At 33.8% G+C, this 23416-nt stretch overlaps 1 protein-coding gene across 2 annotated transcripts in view; it reads right to left on the reverse strand.

Annotated features, from left to right (window-relative positions):
* The window catches only part of INTS13 (integrator complex subunit 13), a 32500-nt gene that overhangs the window by 5241 nt on the left and 3843 nt on the right, over window positions 1-23416 (reverse strand). The window contains exons 3-15 of one of the 2 annotated variants that reach the window (XM_007446284.1): window positions 22859-22933; window positions 17194-17396; window positions 16720-16800; window positions 15163-15253; window positions 13658-13786; window positions 12060-12144; window positions 8683-8772; window positions 8386-8475; window positions 7083-7261; window positions 5820-5990; window positions 5407-5561; window positions 4876-5106; window positions 1464-1603 (exon numbers count right to left, since the gene is read on the reverse strand). In XM_007446284.1, the coding sequence (XP_007446346.1) occupies window positions 1464-1603; window positions 4876-5106; window positions 5407-5561; window positions 5820-5990; window positions 7083-7261; window positions 8386-8475; window positions 8683-8772; window positions 12060-12144; window positions 13658-13786; window positions 15163-15253; window positions 16720-16800; window positions 17194-17396; window positions 22859-22933 (1720 nt within the window). The remainder of the gene's footprint in view (window positions 1-1463; window positions 1604-4875; window positions 5107-5406; window positions 5562-5819; window positions 5991-7082; window positions 7262-8385; window positions 8476-8682; window positions 8773-12059; window positions 12145-13657; window positions 13787-15162; window positions 15254-16719; window positions 16801-17193; window positions 17397-22858; window positions 22934-23416) is intronic. The other variant, XM_007446285.1, reaches the window with a different exon arrangement.

Consider the following 23416-nt stretch of genomic DNA (forward strand, 5'->3'; position numbering starts at 1 on the left):
GTGAAAATAGTTATTCTGGGGCTTTATAAATTCCACCCTATGGACACACCATCATTTAAGTCATTCTCTTGCTAATTCATGTTTCAGTTGCTTGCAACTTTTTGCTACTATAAATAATAATTTTTAGAGTTCTATTTTCCAAGCAGTGTTGAAGCATTGCTTAGATTAAACCTAAATTAACCTCATCCTAATCAGCAGTGGCATGTGAGTAATAGAATAATTTACCAATAGACATTTATTTAAATCCCATTATTTTCCAGGTACCCTGGGCAAATGCCTGAAAGACAAATATGATAAGATCTTACCTCTAATTTCAAAGAAATCAGTGAACTGGACAATATTAACATGTATTACAATATATACTACAACAATAGTATATAAAAAAACAAACAATCCCACCTTCTCCCTAAGATGAGCTGCCAATAATTGTAACTAGCTCTGAGGTCTCATGTAAAGGCACAGTGGTAAGAACTCAGTCCTTTGTCATACCATTTCCCATTTACCCTGAAAGAACTGAATTTAGTTTACCTTCAAGATAACTAAAGCCTACAGTGATTTCAGGCACTCCCAAACCCGAATCCTATCTTTGACTGCTAGAATTCCTCAAGAGGAAATTCAGCTTTTCAGTGTATAACTAAGACATAAAAGGCATTACAATAAAAATATTGTTTGTAATACCTTTACTGAAACGCATTCACAAGACATTTTAATTTATCAATAAATGGGGATATTAGATCCTTCCCTAAGTTCAGTAACAGCTTAGAGAAAAGAGTCTGTCCTCAATAACCTAGCACTTAGTATAGTGTTAGGAACATACACAGATTCAAGTTTATGTAATTAAAATTTCTTAAACCACAGACTTTATAGTAAAAGTGTCTATCTTCCAAAGGCTTCATTAATAAAGCTATGACACTATGTTTCCTTTAAAACTGACAAATGGGACTTCCCTGGTGGCACAGTCGTTAAGAATCTGCCTGTCAATGCAGGGGACATGGGTTCGAGCCCTGGTCCGGGAAGATCCCACATGCCATGAAGCAACTAAGCCCATGTGCCACAACTACTGAGCCTGCGCTCTAAAGCCCGGGAGCAACAACTACTGAGCCTGTGTGCCACAACTGCTGACGCCCACGCACCTAGAGCCCATGCTCCGCAACAAGAGAAGCCACCGCAATGGGAAGCCTGCGTGCTTCAACGAAGAGTGGCCCCCACTCACCACAACTAGAGAAAGCCCATGCACAGCAACAAAGACCCAACGCAGCCAAAAATAAATTAAAATTAAAAAAAAAAAAAAGCTGACAAATGTATTTACTGCCTATATTTTCCAAGGCCATGAACAAAGGGTCTCCTAAACAACATCAGGAGCAGTGAGTAGCTCTTCCTCACACACAACATAAAAGGACACTGTACAACAGAACTAAACTGGAAAACTTTTTACAAACATAGTTACCGCAGTTCTACCTTACCTTTTGATTTTTCTACTGGTGGAGTTTCATCCATCTCAACAAGAGGCTTTTTATTTGGAGGTTCTGGGGAATCAGGTGAATCTTTGATAATCTCAGCTTCAGCCAACTCTTCTTTTCCACGTTCTAAGATTCCTTTTAATCTTTCAGAGGGACAAATAAGAAAAACTTAAAAGTTTAAATTCTGAGAAATCTGAATGGTTCAATAATTTAACTAGACTTTACATACCAATCAATAAAAGATACCTGGCTCTCACAACATAAGCCTAGGAACAAATCAGAAGCTCTACCTCAATTTAAAATCAGATCAGAGAACTTAACGAATTTAAACACAAATTTCCCTTTTCCTCCCTATAATGCAGTAATTCAATAACGTAGTCAGCTGTAAAATGGGGCTAAAATTATAAAAGAAAATGAAGAAGAATTTATAAAGGTAAAATTTTAAAGGTCAGAAATAATGGGATCTCTGTTGCAACAAAAAGAATAAAATACCTAGGAATAAACCTACCTAGGGAGGCAAAAGAACTGTATGCAGAAAACTGTAAGACACTGATGAAAGAAATTAAACATGATACCAACAGATGGAGAGATATACCATGTTCTTGGATTGGAAGAATCAATATTGTGAAAATGACTATACTACCCAAAGCAATCTACAGATTCAATGCAATCCCTATCAAATTACCAATGGCATTTTTTACAGAACTAGAACAAAAAATCTTAAAATTTGTATGGAGACACAAAAGACCCCAGATAGTCAAAGCAGTATTGATGGAAAAAAACAGAGCTGGAGGAATCAGACTCCCTGACTTCAGACTATACTACAAAGCTACAGTAATCAAGACAATATGGTACTGGCACAAAAACAGAAATATAGATCAATGGAACAGGATAGAAAGCCCAGAGATAAACCCACACACCTATGGTCAACTAATATGTGACAAAGGAGGCAAGGATATACAATGGAGAAAAGGCAGTCTCTTCAATAAGTGGTGCTGGGGAAACTGGACAGCTACACGTAAAAGAATGAAATTAGAACACTCCCTAACACCATACACAAAAATAAACTCAAAATGGATTAGAAACCTAAATGTAAGACCGGACACTATAAAACTCTTAGAGGAAAACATAGGAAGAACACTCTTTGACATAAATCACAGCAAGATCTTTTTTGATCCATCTCCTAGAGTAATGGAAATAAAAACAAAAATAAACAAATGGGACCTAATGAAACTTAAAAGCTTTTGCAAAGCAAACTACAAACAAGATGAAAAGACAACCCTCAGAATGGAGAAAATACTTGCAAATGAATCAATGGACAAAGGATTAATCTCCAAAATATATAAACAGCTCATGCAGCTCAATATTAAAAAAACAAACAACCCAATCCAAAAATGGGCAGAAGACCTAAATAGACATTTCTCCAAAGAAGACATACAGATGGCCAAGAAGCACATGAAAAGCTGCTCAACATCACTAATTATTAGAGAAATGCAAATCAAAACCACGATGAGGTATCACCTTACACCAGTTAGAATGGGCATCATCAGAAAATCTACAAACAACAAATGCTGGAGAAGGTGTGGAGAAAAGGGAACCCTCTTGCACTGTTGGTGGGAATGTAAATTGATACAGCCACTATGGAGAACAGTATGGAGGTTCCTTAAAAAACTAAAAATAGAACTACCATATGACCCCACAATCCCACTACTGGGCATATATCCAGAGAAAACCATAATTCAAAAAGACACATGCACCCCAATGTTCATTACAGCACTATTTACAATAGCCAGGTCATGGAAGCAACCTAAATGCCTTATGACAGAGGAATGGATAAAGATGTGGTACATATATACAATGGAATATTACTCAGCCATAAAAGGAACGAAACTGGGTCATTTGTAGAGACGTGGATGGATCTAGAGACTGTCATACAGAGTGAAGTCAGAAAGAGAAAAACAAATATCGTATATTAACGCATATATGTGGAACCTAGAAAAATGTTACCGGTTTGCAGGGCAGAAATTGAGACACAGATGCAGAGAACAAATGTATGGACATCAAGTGGGGAAAGTGGCAGAGGGGTGCTGGTGGTGTGATGAATTGGGAGATTGGGATTGACATATATACACTAAACTATTAGGTAACTAATAACAACCTGCTGTATAAAAACTAAAATAAAATTCAAAAAAAAACCCAAAGTGATCTTTGGAAGATACTTCACAATTTTAATTTCTAAAGATATAGACAAAATACTATTTCAAATGACAAATAAGATTAAAACATGTACTAGCATTTGTTTCCAAGTTTATGTACTGTGGAAATGTACTTATGTTCTTGAAGATCAGTGGGATCTGAATGAGAATATTCTTTCCCCCCTCTTCTTAAAGCAAGACAATTCTGTTTCAGAAACTCAGCAGCACTAAGGAAGAAGTGAACCTCTAAGGCCAAAGGGAATAAAAGTGTCCTACTTATTTATGAATGAAATAATACACTTTCCAGAATTAGCTTCAAAATATTCAGGTGGGGGAGGTGGAGGGTGATAGTGGTGAGGGGAATGGTTGTGAATATATATGAAATGAGATCTGCCATGAATTGATTAACTTTTAAAAGTAGATAATAGGTAACTCTTTATTCTACTCTTGGATTAAGTTTCAAATTTTCCATAGTAAGTTCTGTTTTTAAGGACTGACTACACTGCCATTGTAATAGTTACCTGGTTCTCTGCCTGATTTCTGGCAAGGAGGTAGAAGATAAAGCCAGCTACTGATAATATGTCATGATATTTTTCTTTATAGACCTTTATTACTTTTTACGTTTTTTTCCAAATTTAACCCTGACATCACTATATAAATCATGAACTGAGGAAAAGAGTGTACTATTGAGGAAGGTTTTCAGAATAGGACTATGATCTTTCATGCTTTCAAGGGTTTCCTATGCCTATTTTTATAATAGCATCTTCCACACTTTGCTGTAAATCGCTCATTTATTTGCCTACCTCTACACAACACTGTACATTCTTCCAGGGCAGGGATCGTATGCCAAATGCCTGGCACATCATGGGCATTTAATAAGTATTCACTGAATAAAGAAATAAAACTATGCCTTTGATGTTCATAACACAGAAAAGCAACTACTGATACCAAAAATCATGTATTATGACTTTCAGAAGTTAATTAGGAAAAAAATTAAACACTATCTTTGCCCCAATAGTAAAAAAAAATCATACCTCTTTAAGCCCAAGAAAGACCTTCCAGACTTGAAGAATGATAAAATAACAGTTATAAAATACAATAAACACATATTAAATGAAGTACTAATAAATAAGGTCTGAATGTTCAAATGTGCTACGTGTAGAATGGGATATGCTAAAAGGCACCACCACAGTGCTATGTTAATTTAATTAAGAAATCACCTCTCTGAATCTTGCCAAGATTTCTCCTGTTCATAATCTTTCACTGCTTTCTCTGACTTGTCCTCTTTGTCCTCCCTTTTTCTTCCTCGTTTCTTTCGTTCTTCTTCTTCTGGGGGTTTGCTCCTACATGCCATTAGACATTCCAAGACTCTTTGATGTTTCTCCGAATTGTTGATATGGGCTCTGACAAGCGTTTCTAATTCATTCCACATGATACGGTACTGTTCATCTCTAAAGTAAAGATTTAAAATAATGTTCTTACGAAATACTCTTTAAATAATATCCAAGTGTCACTTGTTACTGATAAAGTTAAAAGAAATAATTAAACATGGGTTTCCTTTCTCTTCCAACGGTGCAATTCTAAGTGATAATGTATCTAATTCTGTTATTTTATATCATTTCATCTTAATCATATGTATGTGTATATACACACTCCCAAACATATAATTTACATATGGAATAAGTTAGCTCAAAAAAACAGTAAGTATCAAGAAAATGTGATATATGAGAAAGAAAGAAAAAAAACCCTACCTTTTAGGGCCTTTTCCTCTTGTACCAACTGTGGAAATAGGTAGAGGATCATTTTTTCTTTCCATATCAACTAAGTTGTATATTGTTTTTTGACAGTTTAACACATCTTCTTCTGTCAAAGATTCTTTCACAATAACACTGGCTAATGGAACTACCTGTTAGATTTTAAAAAAAAAAAGAAAGAAAGAAAAAGAAAATCTGTCGTGAAAAATAAGTATCGAAGCATCTAGACAGTACTTGAATTGATTTTAAACATCACCATGGAGAGCTAATCTATAACCATCACTTCCACTTTCTATTACTAATTCTTTAACTGTAGCAAACTCTTATACTTCATTCTTTGCTTGATAAATGTTATTTGTAAAGAATATATAACTAATCTAGAAGAAAAAGTGAAACTATTTGACACTTACCGCTTGCATGTTAAAGATGGTGGTCTGTGAAATAATCATAGGCCAGTAACGGGTGTGTTTTTCTAACTGATCTTTTGCTCGTTCCAAAGGGATCTCAAGACTTCCATCGATTTTATATCTGGGGTCTAGAAAAGGAGTTAATCTGTTTTCCCTCATAAATTCACCAAAATCCTAATGATAACCAAATAAGACAAAATTAGAAACTATTTTCTAATGTTTCAGTATGGATTACATGTAACAGTCTGTTCCCCTGAGGTCTTCTGTCCTGTGATATGCAACAAAGCATTTTCTCTAACAGCCCGCCCTCCACACACTAATTTCTTCCTTTCTTTTTGAACATGAAACCTATCAACCTTTATTCAATGGAGATGAAGAAAGCTTCAAACATTAATACATTCATGGTTCTTTCCACTTTTTAAAAACACTCATTTTTCTTCACTTCTATGATTTAACTCTTTTCTATTATATGCAAATAAAAGAATAAGTTCATCACATTAGAATACCATTTTGCTTACTTAAAAATTACCTTAATACAACATCAAAATGTTAACAGTGGTTATCTTTGAATGATGATTACAGGTAATTGATAGTCTTTGTTCTTGCTTTTTTTATAAAAAGAATCTACATTTTCTACAATGAATACTTACTAGCTTTCTCCTTATTTAAAAAATTATGTAAAAATAAAAATGAAAAGCCTAATCAAAAACAATTACAGTACAAAACACTTTGTGGTTTACAAAGTATATTCATCATTCACATTTAATTTTTATAACCACCTTAAAAAGTAGACAGCCATGAAATACCAAAGAGGGGTGGAAGAGTGAAAAATTCAAATCAGAACAATACAATTTCTACTAAAAATAGATAAAATTTTCTTGTATGCACCTCTCAATAATATAAAAATTTATAGTGTTATTTCTAAGTAGCAGAATCCAAACTTTCAAATGTTTATGCTTGACACTTAAGTTACTAGAAATAAAATTCCACCTAAAATATTAGTTCGAATCAACTTCCATTCTCGCCTATAATTCCAGTGTGTGTCAATGCTATTCAGATACTTCTCAGCATACACTGAGTATGTAAGGAAGACAACATAGTGATAAACAGCTCTTTTGAGCAAGGACTGCAGGAAATTCACCTAATTAAAACAATAATAAAAAAACCAACTTCTCTATAAACTTTTTGCCACAGATCTTAGCATATAATAAGTACTGTATGTTCTTGCTGAATGACAGACTCAAAATTTATAGATATTAGTCTTACTGTAATCCGGTAGTCTGTAACTCTTCCTCCACACCCTTCACTAATTGAAGGCGGATCTTCTAGAATGGATCGAGAACTGCTAAGGACGTGCAAAAAAATCTCTCCTCCATGGCTACTAAGCATATGACTAATGACTTTGGAACCTGACTTTCGTGGTTGTTCCAATAAAACAGAACGACCTGCCAAAAACAAGATTACTCTATCAGTAATGAAATCCCAAGGGCTCTTAGTTCTTCCCTTAAGATTTATGTCTAGATTTTTCATTTTATTTATTGCTCTTCATATTTTAGCCAGCATTGCTAATTGAGTGTATCTGCATATCAAGTCCTAAAAATCTGAACTCTAGCCTTAGCTTTCTCTTTGCTTCTCCAAGCGTACATAGTTACACAGTTTTCCAAAGTAAGTACAGTGGTCTCTGGTATAATGTTTGGTTATATTATTCATTCAATTACAAGTTCATACAAAAGTTTTCTCCTGGACATCAAGAAGAAAAGTGGGACAACTCTTATATAACCCTTAGGTTATCAAAGCTACAAACCATTTGGGGGAGAAAGCAAGTCTCAATTCACTTCTACAATACCTCCTTATTGGCATTGTTATTTTAACTACTTGCTACTTTACATGACCAAATGTTATTTAATCTGAACATTACTTAATCTGATAATCAAACTGTGCTTAATATAACAATGAAATTAACCTTATGATAAAGGCAGAGTAACTCTTTACAACAGTGGTTCCAAAACCTAGTTATTATAAGAATCATCAGAGGAGCCATCAAAATTTTAGATTTAGCAAATGGAATTCAATAATTTTTAAAAAAATTTTTTACACAAGGAAACATCGGATTTAAAGTCATATCTGTAAGAATCATATGGTATATTATCGAAAATAAGATATTTATTTATAATAAAGATACAGCATTTAAAGAGAAATAATTCCATATATATTTTGTAATTTAAAATTCAATAGGCCAAGATAAACAAGTCTATATTATTCTATCTTCCAAAAAACAATCAACTTAGACTCTAAATGTCAAATTTTTAAAATAAAAATTCTAAAAAATATATTAAGTAAATTTACTTAATTCACAATAGTGTGAAAGACAAAGTCAACTTATTTTTAAACATTAGTAAAACTGTTAAAGGGTATTTACCATTATATAAATTTAAAACAGCTTTGGGAAATAAAATGGTTAGACTATATTGAAGAAAACAGCTTTTCGAAAATTCACATTTTCACATATTCTCACTAATGATTTCACTTGTCATAATCTCAGTCAAAACAATTAAATGATGAAAGTTACCATTTAGAAGAAAATTAGTAAGGCAGGAGGAAGGTCTACTATTTACATCTACGGGTGAAATTCGATAAGCGCCAGTGCAATAGTGTAATTCTGAAATAGAAGAAAACACTGATTTGAAAGAATATAAAGAAATATTTCCACAATTAAAAGAGGAAAAACAAGCAAAAACAAAAGCTTGTTCCTTGATCCTCTAAAACAATGAAAAACAAAAATTCAAAAAGAAATAATAATCCCTACACAATACTTAAAGAATCTTTTGATTATTCTTTTCTCTCTCAATTATTTTTAAATACCTACCAATGTTATTTGTCCTTGGTGTGCACCACTTTAATGTTATTGTTTCTTTAAATGAGCCTTCTCTACTGCTTCCACTTAAGTGGTTATCACCTTTAAAAATAAGTTAGAGAAATAATAACATTATTAAATAATCACAAACTTCACATGTTTGACAAGATTTCCAAGAGCTTAAGGTCTATAAGAGAAATACCTCTGAGAGAACATCTTTTTTTAGAAATTCTCCTAGAAAAATACCAAATTGAGTTTGGATATCAGTTATTATTAAAATAAGTACTTTGTTTTCCTCCAAATTTCTCATTAATTAATTTAATCATTTCAGTCACTACACTAAAAATCAACAGCAAATTTTTAAAAATTTTAAGAATCTACAACTGCTACCCTCTGACACCATTAAATGATAAAATAACATGGTTATGTGGAAAGCTTCAGGAACCTAAAATGCACAGCTCATTGTACTGAATCCCAATAAATTTATTAGAAGAAACATAAAATGAAGAATCTATAAGGTAAATATATAAGAAGATGTAACAGTGAGCACTTTTTGCCTTAATGGAGTTCAGAGTAAACAGATGTTAAAATAATAATGAACACTGAAGTCTTAAACCCCTCAAGGTCATGCAAGAGGGCTGGAATCAACTTCTTCCAAACTCATGTTAACGTTGATATTTTGACCTCTTCCCATAAAAAACAAATGTTCTTAACAGCATCCAGAACGGTGAATCCTTTCCAGAAGGTTTTCAACTTTCTTTGCCAAGATCCATCAGAGGAATCACTACCTATGGCAGTTATAGCTTTATGAAATATATTTCTTAAAGAGTAAGACCTGAAAGTCAAAATTACTCCTTGATCCATGTGCTGTGGAAAGGATGTTGTGTTAGCAGGCAAGAAAACAACACTAATCTCATTGTATGTCTCCATCAGAGCTCTTGAGTGACCAGGTGTACTGTCAATGAGCAGTAATATTTTGAAAGAAACCTTTTTTTCTGAGCAGTAGGCTAAATCGTAGGCTTAAAATAATCAGTAAACCATGTTGTCAACAGATGCGCTGTTATCCAGGCGTTGTTGTTGTACTGACAGAGCACAGGTGGAGTAGATTTAGTGTAATTCTTAAGGGTCCTAGGATTTTCAGAAGGGTAAATAAGCTTTGGCTTCAACTTAAAGTTACCAGCTGCATTAGCCCCTAATAAGAGTGTCACCCTGTCCTTTGAAGTCAGGCACTGACTTCTCCTCTCTAGCCATCAGAGTCCTAGATGACATATTCTTCCAATAGAAGGCTGTTTCATCTACACTGAAAATCTGTTTAGTGCAGCCACCTTCATGAATTATCTGAGCTGGATCTTCTGGATAACATGCTGCAGCTTCTATATCAGTACTTGCTGCTTCACCTTGCACTTGTATATTATGGAGACAGTTTCTTTCCTTAAACATCATGAACCATCCTCTGCTGGCTTCAAACTTTTCTTCTGTACCTTCCTCACCTCTTTCAGCCTTCACAGAATTGAAGAGAGTTAGGGCCTTGTTGTGGATGAGGCTTTGGCTCGAGGGAATGTCGTGGCTGGTTTGATCTTCTACCCAGACCACTATAACTTCCTCCATATCAGCAATAAGGCTGTTTCACTTTCTTATCATGTGTGTGTTCACTGAAGTAGCACTTTTAATTTCCTTCAAGAATTTTTCCTTTGCATTCACAACTTGGCTAAGTGTCTGGTGCAAGAGGCCTCGCTTTCAGTCTATCCTGGCTTTTCGACATGCAATCCTCACTAAGCTTAATCATTTCTAACTTTTGAGTTAAAGTGAGAGACATTTCACAGCAAAGGAAACCATAAACAAAACGAAAAGACAACCAACAGAATGGGAGAAAATATTTGCAAATAATGCGACCCAACAAGGGATTAGTCTCCAAAATTTACAAACAGCTCACGCAGCTCAATATCAAAAAAAAACAACCCAATCAAAAAATGGGCAGAAGAGCTACAGACATTTCTCCAAAGAAGACATAGCTTCAGCTGGCCAACAGGCATACGAAAAGATGCTCAACAGCACTAATTACTAGAGAAATGCAAATCAAAACTGCAGTGAGATATCACCTCACACTGGTCAGAATGGCCATCATCAAAAAATCTGCAAACAATAAATGCTGGAGAGGGAGTGGAGACAAGGAAACCCTCTTGCAATGTTGGTAGAAATGTAAATTGATACAGCTACTATGGAGAACAGTATGGAGGTTCCTTAAAGAACTAAAAATAGAGCTACCATATGATCCAGCAATTCCACTCTTGGGCACATATCCAGAGGAAACCATGGTTTGAAAGGATAAACACACCCCAATGTTCACTGCAGCGCTGTTTACAATAGCCAAGACATGGAAGCAACCTAAATGTCCAGTGACAGAAGAATGGATAAAGAAGATGTGGTACATATATACCATGGAATATTACTCAGCCATTAAAAAGAAATAATGCCATTTGCAGCAACATGGATGGACATGGAGATTACCATACTAAGTGAAGTGAGACAGAGAAAAATGAATATCGTATGATATCACTTATATGCGGAATCTAAAAAAATGATACAAATGAACTTATTTACAAAACAGAAGCAGACTCACAGACTTAGAGAATGAACTTATGGTTACCAGGGGGGAAGGGAGAGGGGGAGGGATAGATTGGGAGTTTGGGATTGACATGTACGCACTGCTATATTTAAAATAAAATGCCTTTCCATGAAAAAAAAATAAATTGAGAGATGTGCAACTCTTCCTTTCTTAGAGGCCACTATAGGGTTATTAACTGGACTAATTTCAATACTGTTGTGTCCCAGGGAATAGGGAGGCCCAAGGAGAGGGAGGGAATAGCCAGTCAGTGGAGCAGTGAGAACACACACAACATTTATGGAATAAGTTCTCTGTCTTATATGGGTACAGTTTGTGGCACCCCAAAACAATTTACAAGAGCAACATCAAAGATCATTGATCACAGATCACCATAACAAAAATAATGATGAAAAAGTTTGACATACTGCGAGAATTACCAAAATGTGACACAGAGACATGAAGTGAGCAAGTGCTATTGAAAAAATGTCGCCAAAGATTTGCTCAACCCAGGTTGCCACGAACATTCAATTTGTAAAAAAACACAACACCCGTGAAGCACAATAAAGCAAAGCATGATAAAATGAGGTATGTCTGTATTTGTTCCATTAGCCTAGTCTCCCAAAGTAAATTCAATAGAACACTAGATCCATGGCCATTAATGGGTGATATTGTCAGGTAAGTTTGGAACGGGATGGTTTATTTACTCAAGAACTTCTCAAAGATGTTAGTATGCTTTCATACGTTAGATCTTACAAAGTAGTATTTTCCAGCGTCTCTTACTTACCACTTTTCAGAAAATCTACATGTGCGTCTTTGTGATGAAGTAGCTCCACATCGTAATTGGCAGATGTGTTAGCATGTTGTTCTTCCTTAAAGCAAGATTTAAAATAACTTGGTTTTGTTTTTGAAACAATGAAGTAATTATTCATTTTGCTTAAAGTGAGATCAAATATACCCAACAATAATTAGCTATAAGGGGATAGTTTGCTCAGTCATTAATCTATTTAAAGATGCAATAATTTTCCACAGCAATATAAACTATATTAAAAAACTACTGGCTACATATCAGTAATAAAGTAGTGATTTTTCTTATGTTATGTCAGAATTCGCATAGATGGTTCATCTAGAAATTTTAGAAATTTTTTTACTCTGAATGCATTGTCCTGCCAATACTTTTTATACACAAATATGATGTAATTGAAATAGTTTACTCAATGTAAAATAGTTGACTGAAGGAGGAAATAGCATCTTTAAATACCTATAGTAAATTAGCAAGCACCAATTATATAAAATAGCAAATACAGACTAATAAACAAGTTTAGTAACTTGTCCTCACTAAACAGTAAATAGAAACTTCAATATTATCTATTTACAAGAAAAAGACAAAGACTGAGGAGTCACACCAGGAACACACAAATATGGTCAAATTTAAAAAGCAAGGTATCTGTCACCCTCAGAGTATTTTTCTTATAACTCATGAAATTATATTAAAATATGTCTATCATGCTATTTTAGTTGTTCACTGCTGCCTCACCTAAACTGTTCTATTGGTTAAGGCTATAATTTCTATTAAAGAGCCAGCCAGTGGTATAAGGAGGAAATTAATAATGAAAAGATTACATTTCTCATGCAATTTAGTTTTCATCATATGGTGGCAAAAAAAAAATGAAACTGGAGTTATAAGAAAGCTAATTTAAAGTTTTAGATATACTGGCTACTTTATATTTGTAAATATAATCAATACAATTAAATGTAACTCCCCTGAGTAAAAATTCATTTGAAGCTTTCTATGGCCCAGACATTGTGCTGGTCTTAGACAACTAAATAACATAATGAAAATGACAAGACAGTAACAGATTCCTAAGAAAATCCATTAGTAAAATCATAAGACTCATATGTTTTTCAGCTAGAATCATAAACTTGTTTAAAACTATAAACTATTTTTCCCTAGTTAGACCTATTAGTTACAAACACCTTTATACTGGGTAGGCAAGAACAAAAATATAAGAAAGAAAAGATCTACTAGAACACACAAAGTGAGTAAAATCTAATAACAACTGTCAGGAAAAGAATCACAGAAAAAGTAATCATTTCTGAAAGAAATTATATTTTGATGAAAGTAATGAGAACAAAATTAAAAACAAAAAAGCTGATACAGAATGTTCTTATTAGGGAAAAAAAAATACAGCACTTTGTTCTGTGATCCTTTCTTGTTGCTTTTCATTATTTACTAACCTGGTCAAAGACACTGAATGTGTGCTAGCAAAACAGAAAATATGATATGGGAAGAAAAAGTTAAGGTTCATTAAAATAAATAATACATATCAAATATTTAAAAAGCAAAGCAGAGCTTTCAAAACAGCAAGAAAAAGAACTGCCTACCTTCATTGGAATATTTGTAATAGTAGTTGAAGCCAAGTCGAAATGCTGCTGTACTAAAATATTTAATTTAGTAGCAAGATGCCGTCCTGCACGAACACTATGAACTTCGCTGGTTAAAACGGGGGACAACTATAGAAAGGTATGAAAAAAAAAACCCCACAAAACTTTAATACATTTTAACTTAGTGCTAAATATTTTACTTCAACCCATGAAAATTAAGTACTTTTACTTGTGAGAATTTAGGGGGAAAAAGGTCCATAAGTTAACCATAATCATTATTTTAGCAATACATTTTTATACATTCACTCATTCAACAGATAGGTATTAAAGAGAACTTACTGTATAAATTGCCAGAAACTGTGTGAGCTACTGGAGGATACAGCAGCGAACAGGCAAAATCCCTGTCCTCTTGAAACTTAGCGTAGAATAGTCTTTGATTTAAATATATTTTTTAATTTATAATTTTTACTTCTATTTATCTATATGCAAAATTGATTTCAAGTGTCCCACAGAAATACTGTAGAAAAAATAATTAATTTTGTGGAGAGGACAAACCTCTGCAGATACTACTACTTATTACGAAGAATGAAAATCACTACAATCATCATATTTTGTCACTAAGAAATGTATAAGGCAGCCAAAAGTTACTTATAACAAGGCAACAAAATCTTACTCATTCCAGGGTAATAGTATTTACTGTAAGTAAATTATTTACTTATCTCAAAGTAAAGCCAATATAATGTCATGTCACCAAGAGTCAGAAAAAAGTTAACAAAATATGGGATTACACTGGAAACCACATAAAACACAATGATAGAGATAATGACCTAAAAAAAAATCAGCTATAAAAAAACCATTATCTAAGTTAATACTTCACGTTTATATTAAGTAATGCTAACTAAAAAAAAACAAAAAAGAACATACACATTTAATATAGTTATACAAACACACATATCTGTATTTCTAAACACAGACCACCAATGGAGAATATTATGTGATGTGAATCCATTTAACAATCAACAGACTCATCTCTTCCTTTAAAATTGTTCAAATTTATTTGAAAAGTAAAACCAAGGTTGGAAATTAGTCTTTTACCCCTCTGGATAGGTAAAGTTAATTTCTTTGTTATAGGAGTGTATTTTGATTAAAGAGTGTATTGTTTTCCTAATGAGGAGAAAAACAGTTCTACAGAGTAAGAAGTCATTAAAGCAATTGAAATCCATTACAGTAACTGAAATTTGAGGAACAATACAAATTGTGTATGGTTTGAGAACACAGTTATTTAAAATAAACATCAACAGGCAAACAAAACAAAATACTTTCAAAATCTACAAGTATAACATAAAGAACTAATCTAGGTACTTTGCCATACAGGTTGCTTTCAAAACTCTAAATATTTTTGTATCAGAAAATGTTGGCAACCTGATCATTCTTATGCTAAACCTTCTCAGCATTTATTATTAATAATTAACAATGATCTCTTCTTCCATTACTTCTGCACTTACCTCTTTTTTAGGACGATCAGATACAAGGCTGTCTTCACCAACTGGGTAGGTATGGATCAAGACTAGCTCACACTTCTGAATCTGCATGAGACTTAAAGAGAAACTTTTCACTTAGAATATAAGACTATATACTACGTAAAGAATTCAGGCAGGTAAACTATAAAAAGTTTTATATACTAAAACAGTGTGTCTCTATAATCAGATACCACGGTTAACATAAAAGCTAAATATTCAGAAAGACTGTATAACTGCTGTACTTGTATGAACATTTAATGAATAATTTATATGAGTTTAATTCAAATGCAAAAATGATCATTTTGTGTATTCGAAGGATAAAATAAAGAGAAAATTCTTATACTCTGGTATAATTTTCAATAGATAACTGCCACAGAGAAAATGAATATATTGTGTATTAATTTCCCTTTTACTAGTGTTTTTCAAGAACAAATTATATTACCTATAATTGGTTATTTCCAAGAATACAGAATTTATAATACTAAAAAGTTACCCCCAACTTTTTATTTTATTTATTTTTTGCCCCCTCCATTTTATTTCTTTTTTTAAATTGAGGTACAGCTGATGTACAATAATAAAAGTTTCAGATATACGACAGTGATTCACAATTTTTAAAGGTTATACTCCATTTATAGTTACTATAAAATACTGGCTATATTCCCCATGTTGTACAATATATCCTTATAGCTTATTTATTTTATACATGGTAGTTTGTATCTCTTAATCCTTACCCCTATCTTGCCCTTCCCTCCCCTTCCCTCTCTCCACTGGTAACTATTAGTTTGTTCTCTATATCTGTGAGCCAACTTCTTAGTTTAAAATTTCCAAACCTAAAGAAAAATTGAAAGAAAAGTACTATTCAATGAACACCCATATATCCTTAACATAGATTAGCTAATTAGCTGTTAGCTACATTTGTTTTCACTACAAATGCCTAAATAGATGTACATTCTTTTTTTTTTTTACTAAGTCATTTGAGAGTAAGTTGCAGAGGAAATGATATTTCATTCCTAAATACCTCAGCATGCTTCCTTCTCCTAGTGAGAATAATCCTACTTGTTGATGATAATAACAGTACTCCACCTAGAAAATTAATAGTAGTTCGATCTAATATAGACTCCTCACAGCAATTGTCCCAAACATATTTTTAGTGGCTTTTTTCTTTTTAAAAAATTCAGACAATATAATTAGTTACGTTTTGATTTGGTACATACTGAATAATGCCACCAATGATTTGCTCATTTTATAGATGTGTAATACAGAGTATGAGAACAAGCCATCAAAAAAAAAAATGCATTATAAATTCATGTATTATTTTATCCTTCTGCTCACCTTTCCTGTGAGCAAAAAGTAAAATTTTAAACTTACAGGGAAAATGGGACAAGAAGTTTCTGATCGAACATACGTTTTTGACTAATTTGTGGAGCCAGTAAAGAATTCAAGGGAATGGTATCAATTAGCATTAAAATTATTGGAACAATTATAATGAAATAAATATGACTATAAAATGGAATATTTATTCCATTTATGGATCATACTCACTGATCTGAATTTGCCGCAAGCTTGTTATGTTCATGAATTGTTTCCTGGACACAGTCCTCAAGCATTCGCACATGACTATCACTATGGCATAAAAAAGATAAAACCAACTTAAATAAATAAATAGTAAGAGAAAAAATTAAACACACTATTCAGATGTAGTATCTTGTTACAGGCACTTAAAATTACTTCAATAAGGACTGTCTGTAGTGTGCTCATTCACAATACCAAACAACCAATTGAATGAAAAACTAGTGAGGAAAAAGAGTCAAATCGACCTACGTGATAACAATCTAAACAGTTTTCAATAAGATGAACTGGATATTTTAGTACTGGATAAACACAGTTTCGATAATAGAAAGGCCACATGTGATATCTTTAAATGCTAACATGTTGCCCCTGCTTTTTTTTAAATAAAAACTACAATAGGATATTAAAATTCCCTCAGTGAAAGAATTACTGCGATTAATGTCTCACCTTTTTGCATTAGTAATGCAAATTATTCGTCCTCTATTTCCAACACGTTCTGCATTCTCCATTAGTAGAGTACGAGCCTCATGTTGGTATTCGGTAATTTTACAGAGGGTTTCCACTGCTGCAACAAGACCATGTAGAATACTGCAGCATTCTGGATCTGCCCGTGGATTAGGAGGCCCAACAGCAGCTAATGCTGCCATCAGCTAAGTAAAAGGGAAAACAATCATGTTGACAAGAATAAGTACAAGTCAGACAGAGGCATCACAAGAAAATGAAACTGCAGACCAATGTATCTTATAAATATGGATACAAATATCCTCAACAAAATATTAGCAAACTGAATCCAGCAACATATTAAAAGAATTATATACCATGACCAAGTTGGACTTATCCCAGGAACACAAAGTTGATTTAACGTCTAAAAATTAATTAATGCAAACGATATCAATGGAATTTTTAAAAATCACATGATCATCCCCATAAATACAGAAAAAACATTTCACAAAAATCTAAAACCCTTTCATGATAAAAAACACTCAACAAACTAGAAACAGAAGGGAACTTCCTCAAGCAGATAAAAGGCACCTATGAAAAACCTATACATAATATCATGCTTAAGAGTGAAAACTAGATGTGTTCCCTCTAAGATCAGAAACAGAAGGATATCCACTCTCACCACTTCTATTCAATACTATACTAGAGCTTCTAGCCCAAGCATTAGGAAAGAAAAAGAAATAAAGGGAATTCAGATTGGAAAGGAAGAAGTAAAACTATCTCTATGTTGCAGATGACATGATCTTGTATGTAGAAAATCCTAAGGAATCCATCAGAAATTTTTTAGAAATAATAAGCAAGTTCAGCAAGGTTGCAGGATACATGATCAACAGACAAAAACCAATTGTATTGCTGTACACTTGCAAAGGACAAGCCAAAAATGAAATTAAGAAAACAATTCCATTTATAATAGCACCAAAAAGAATAAAATGCTTAGGAATAAATTTAACAAAGGAAATGCAGATTTTATACTCTGAGAACTATGAAATACTGTTGAAAGAAATTAAAGATCTAAATGAATAGAAAACATCCTATATTCATGGATTGGAATACTTATTATTGTTAAGATGACAACATTACCCAAACTGAACTACAGATTAAACATAATCCCTGTCATAATCCCTGTCAGAATTCTTTGTATTGATAGAAATTGATAAGCTGATTCTAAAATTCATATGGAATTACAAGGGATACAGAATAGCTAAAACACTCTTAAAAAAGAACAAAGTGTGAGGACTTTGCTTTATATATGCATAAAGATATGCTGGAAGGACCCATTAAAAACTAATAGTGGTGGGATAAATAGTGATGTGCTGGTAAACCAGCTCTCCAAAGGGAAAAAAACCCCTAATTTGTAGTGTTTGCCAATATTTATGGTTAAGTACTCCCATGATCGCTACTTTCAAGCTTTCACTGAATGTAAAGTTGATAGGAGATGCACACACTCAGCTCTCCCAAGTTGGTATAACCAGGCTCTAGCACACCACTAACTGGAACAGAGGATGAGTGGGAAATTTTTCAAGGCTTAGCTTTTACTTACACACAGACACACATATGTATACATGCAAGTATATATGTAAAATTTATTTTTAAACTACATAGGTATTACCTATTCATAAAAAGTGATCAAAAATGAAAGAAAAAATACTGTATATATAGGACTATAAAAAGTCCCTGGTACATAGGAGAAAAAATAAAAAGCTTTTTAGGACAGGGGTGGTGTGGTCCTGGGAAAGCAGCAGAAAGCTTAACTTCTGGAGTCAGATAACTATGGACTGAAATGCTGGCTCTGACTTTTAATATTGTGTGACCCTGGTTTATCTCTCCTAGCTTTCTTCCTAATCTGAAAGTGAAACTGATAATAGAACCTGTGCCACATTAGTATGATACTTTCAAACTTTATTTAATTTAGCCAACAAAAACAAGATCAAAACTCCTGAAATCTGATAATTTTTTGTAATAAGATCTACAATGTAGAGGATAGAGTCACGTGCTGTAACAGAAAGAGCCCTGGACCCAGGTATGCAAGTCAAACTACCTCTGGCACCTGTGGGCTTCAGTTCCTTCACCTGCACAAAGAAGGAGTCAAAGCAAAAGATGTCTACAATGCTTCCAGCCCAAACATTCTTCAATCAATCTACTTCAATTGCTTCTCATGATCAGTCACAATAACTAGAGAAAGCTGTGACACAGATAACCAAAGCTAAACATTAAATGTGTTTACACAGACAAGATTGTACATAATTTATACAAAATGTCAATTACTTTATATCATCTTAAACATCAGGGATCTGCTATATAGTTGCCTTCACACCTGGAGTTTCCCCTTCTGTTCATAATCTAAAAGCAATGCGTGTGATATAATATGCCTTCACCTTCAGAAAGCAGAAGGAAGCAGTAATTCTCGTATCATCAGTATAGCTCCCACTAGTAAATGCATACCTCGTACTGCACTGCAGAGGTGCAGTAACGAAAATCTATTCAAATTTGTACTTATTTTTATTTATACACAACTAGAGAAGCTTCAGGCTTCTTTCACAGTACCTCTTGAAAGAACAAAGCAGAATACATGCTATTTCAAAAAGATAGTACGGGGGAATGTATGGAATCCTTAATATTTTTTCAAGCAATGAAAGAACAAAGAACACTTTGGAGTGATATAAATGCAAAGCCAAGCCAATAAAAGCCCCCCTTCAGTGAGTTACCTCAAAAGAAAAAAAGGTTAGATATGTTTACATATTATAATATTAATCACAACATTTTAAGACCAAACATCGTAAGAAACACATTTTCATTAAAACACATTTGGATGGGATTATTTCCACTAAAGGGCATCCACTAACAGAAAAATTTTAACATGAAATAGTTCAGATAATGTACTCAAATATTTCACTAATGCCTGTCTCTCATGTTCATATTCATCAGTGAAGGACCTAATAGACTGAAGTTTTCTATCCACCTAAACGACAGAAAAGAACGTAATCTACCACGAACTCAATAGCTTTAGACACATATTTAAAAAGCATAAACTTGATGAATTGAGCATGGGTTTATTTCTGCTCCCTCAAATTCCACTAAAACTGTAGTAAAGGAATTTAATTTAAAAAAGCAAACACCAAAGGGGGTAAAAAAAAAAACCCATAAACCCACAAAGATGAAGAGAATGGAGGAGGAGACAAGAGAACAATCAAGAGATGTCAGCAAGAATGTATGAAAATGGATGGAGGAATGGTAATGGACTTAGCAAGACTGAATAAACTGAAATCTAAGCGCCTACAGGGGAAAAAGGCAAGATGATATGTCTTTCAGAATCCAGAAGAAGTTCAGGAACTGGAGGCATCAAGTATCACATAAAGCAAGGATGAGGCAAGATACTGAAAACTGAATAACTTGAAGCCAGTATAAGGAACAACTTGACTCCCGATCTTACTCACACCCTCTACCCATGCAAGTGACCCCCTCTTCCTGACAACCGCCCCCCCCCACACCAAATACAGAATCACAGTCCTTGGAGGAAATGAACCAGAGAGTTACCAAGCATGGATACCACAAAGCACAGCAGAGTGTCAGGGGAAGACACTAGACCAGTGCTGCCCAAAAGAACTTTCTCTGATGATGGAAAAGTTCTATAACTGTGCTGTACAGTAGCCACTATCCACATGTGGCCTACTGAGCATTTGAAACATGGCTAGTGCTACAGAGAAACTGCATTTTTTATTGCATTTAATTTTAATTAATTTAAATTTAAATAGTAGCTATTTGATAGCTAAGAGTAGCTACATATGGCTAGTAGCTACTATATTGGACAGCACAGTACTAGACCAAAAACAGAAAGACTGAGTGAAAGTTCACCTACTGGATGGTAGATCCTACCCTCTCCCCTGGCTCCCAGAAGGCTGACAACCAAGTTTATAGCATACAGGTGGAAGAGTGGAAGATCTTCTCTGGAGACCCTAAGAAGTCTCGGAGAGACAATCTGTCTATTCTGACTTCTGGAGGCCTCCCAGGGAAAACAACTAGATTAAATAAATCACGATGAAGGCCAGTCAGCAATACCTACTCCACAACATGCCGATCTTCTAACCTGCTGTTTAGTGCCCTGCTTTTAAATAAGGTTGCATAGCTAAATATCAGTAGGCATTTAAGAAAAGCCTCAACATGAAAAGAACACTGAAAACAGAAGGAGATCAAAAGAAAACTTCAAATAAACTAATACCTTTGGATTGAAACATTACACCCATAAAACAAGAAAAGGATATGACAAAAATGGACATGATTAGAGAGTAAGTAAAAGTTCTTGGAAATTAAAAATAAGATCAAATAAAAAGTTCCATATAAGGATTAAAAGGAAATAGGTAAAAGGCCCAGATAGAACAACAATGGGAGGATCAGTGAGAAAAAGAATAAGGAATTTAATCCAGGAGGTCCAACATCCCATTCATAGGGATTCCAGAAAAACACAGAACACAAAGACAAGAACATTATCAAAGAAACAACAGGGGAAATTTTCCTGAAGAATATAAAGCCTAGCACAATGAATGAGAAAAGACCAACACCAAGGCCAATCATTGAGAAATTTCAGAACATAAAGGGGGAAAGAAAAGATTCTAAAAGGTTTCAGAGAGAAATTATGAAGAAAAATGATACTGGACTTCACAGTAACACTGGGAGTTATAAAACAGTGGGGTAAGGCCCTCAGAATTTTGAGGAGAAAATTATTTCCAATCTGACATTTTTATACCTCAAGTATCAATAAACTGTAAGGTAAGTTACAAGAATTCTGGAGGTTATATTTTACCAAAACAAGAGATTACACACACACACACACACACACACACACACACACACACACAAAGCAAAGAGGATGACAGCAGTGCACCAGGCCTAGAAAGCAGCCAGTTCAAAGTGCAGCCCAAGACTGCGTTCCAAGAAGTTTTTCAAGTTAGGGGGGGGGGGGAATCAAACTACTAAAATTCTAATACATTAATGATAAGTATATTGAGAAGTTTCAATTCCAGGAACACCAAAGAGTTGTACAACAAAGGAAATAACACAGAAGTCAAATCATTGTGCTGTAGACCTTAAACTTATACAGTGCTGTATGTCAACTATATGTCAATAAAACCTTAATAAAACACAAAACAAAGGAAATAATCACATATGCCACTTGGCTTAGCAGTGGATAACACTTTATGTAGACATTATAATGTAAACATGAAATTTTGAATTAACCAAAACTTCTGATATAATATTGAGAAAATCAGGGAAGGGAAGAAGGCAGTGAGAGTGGCATGGGTGAGAGGAAGTATAAAAGGTAAATCCTCATCGACAATAATGATAAATGAGATTTAAATTGAGAACTCTTTAAATAGCAGTTAAAATATGTTATTTAGAAATATGAAGTAAATACTAGATGAGCTAAAGAGTTGAAAGCTTGCTTCTAGAAAGTGGGGAAAGACTGGAAGACAGTTGTTTTTCTTTTAGTATTAGTTGGTGTTTTAAAACTATGTGCAAATACTCTACCTATTTAAAAAATTAATTATATTTTAAGAAAGTATTATCAGGTCCAGATAATTTTCAAAAATGGCCACAGCTCAAAATCTAAGCATACCTCCTGCAAATTTTGGTCTTCTTGAGTCCAAGAATTTAAAACATGTGCTCCAGAGTCACTCACAATGAAATTCACCTAATAGAGTTCAAAGAAATAATTAGTATTCAACTCCAAGTCTTCTCAATCACATCACATTTAAAACATTTATTTTATTATAAATACCTTTTAATATATTATATATAACATAAACATAAATAGAGAGTGCAGTCTCTAGCTCTGGTTTGCTGATTGATTCATTCACTCATTTTATAGTTACCGAATGCCTAGTACAGGTCAGGTGCTATTCTCAGCACTAGGGATATGGGAATACAGTGATGAATACAACAGTTCTGTTGCTCACAATGTGGGGAAAGCCGGTGTTCCGGGGTGTGGTAAGACAGAGTGTAGTGCAGGGAGAATACAAAAAAAATAAATGAACAACATAATTTCAGAGAGTGACAAATGCTATGAAAAAGGAGTTGTTTAGCTTCTTTAGGTTGGGTGATCAGAGAAGGGCTCTCTACAGAAGTGGCATTGAGGGAAATCCAAAATGACCAAAAGAAACCAGCCAGGGAAAGA

Source organism: Lipotes vexillifer, unplaced genomic scaffold, assembly GCF_000442215.2.
Source record: "Lipotes vexillifer unplaced genomic scaffold, Lipotes_vexillifer_v1.1 scaffold477, whole genome shotgun sequence".
Taxonomy (NCBI): Eukaryota; Metazoa; Chordata; class Mammalia; order Artiodactyla; family Lipotidae; genus Lipotes; species Lipotes vexillifer.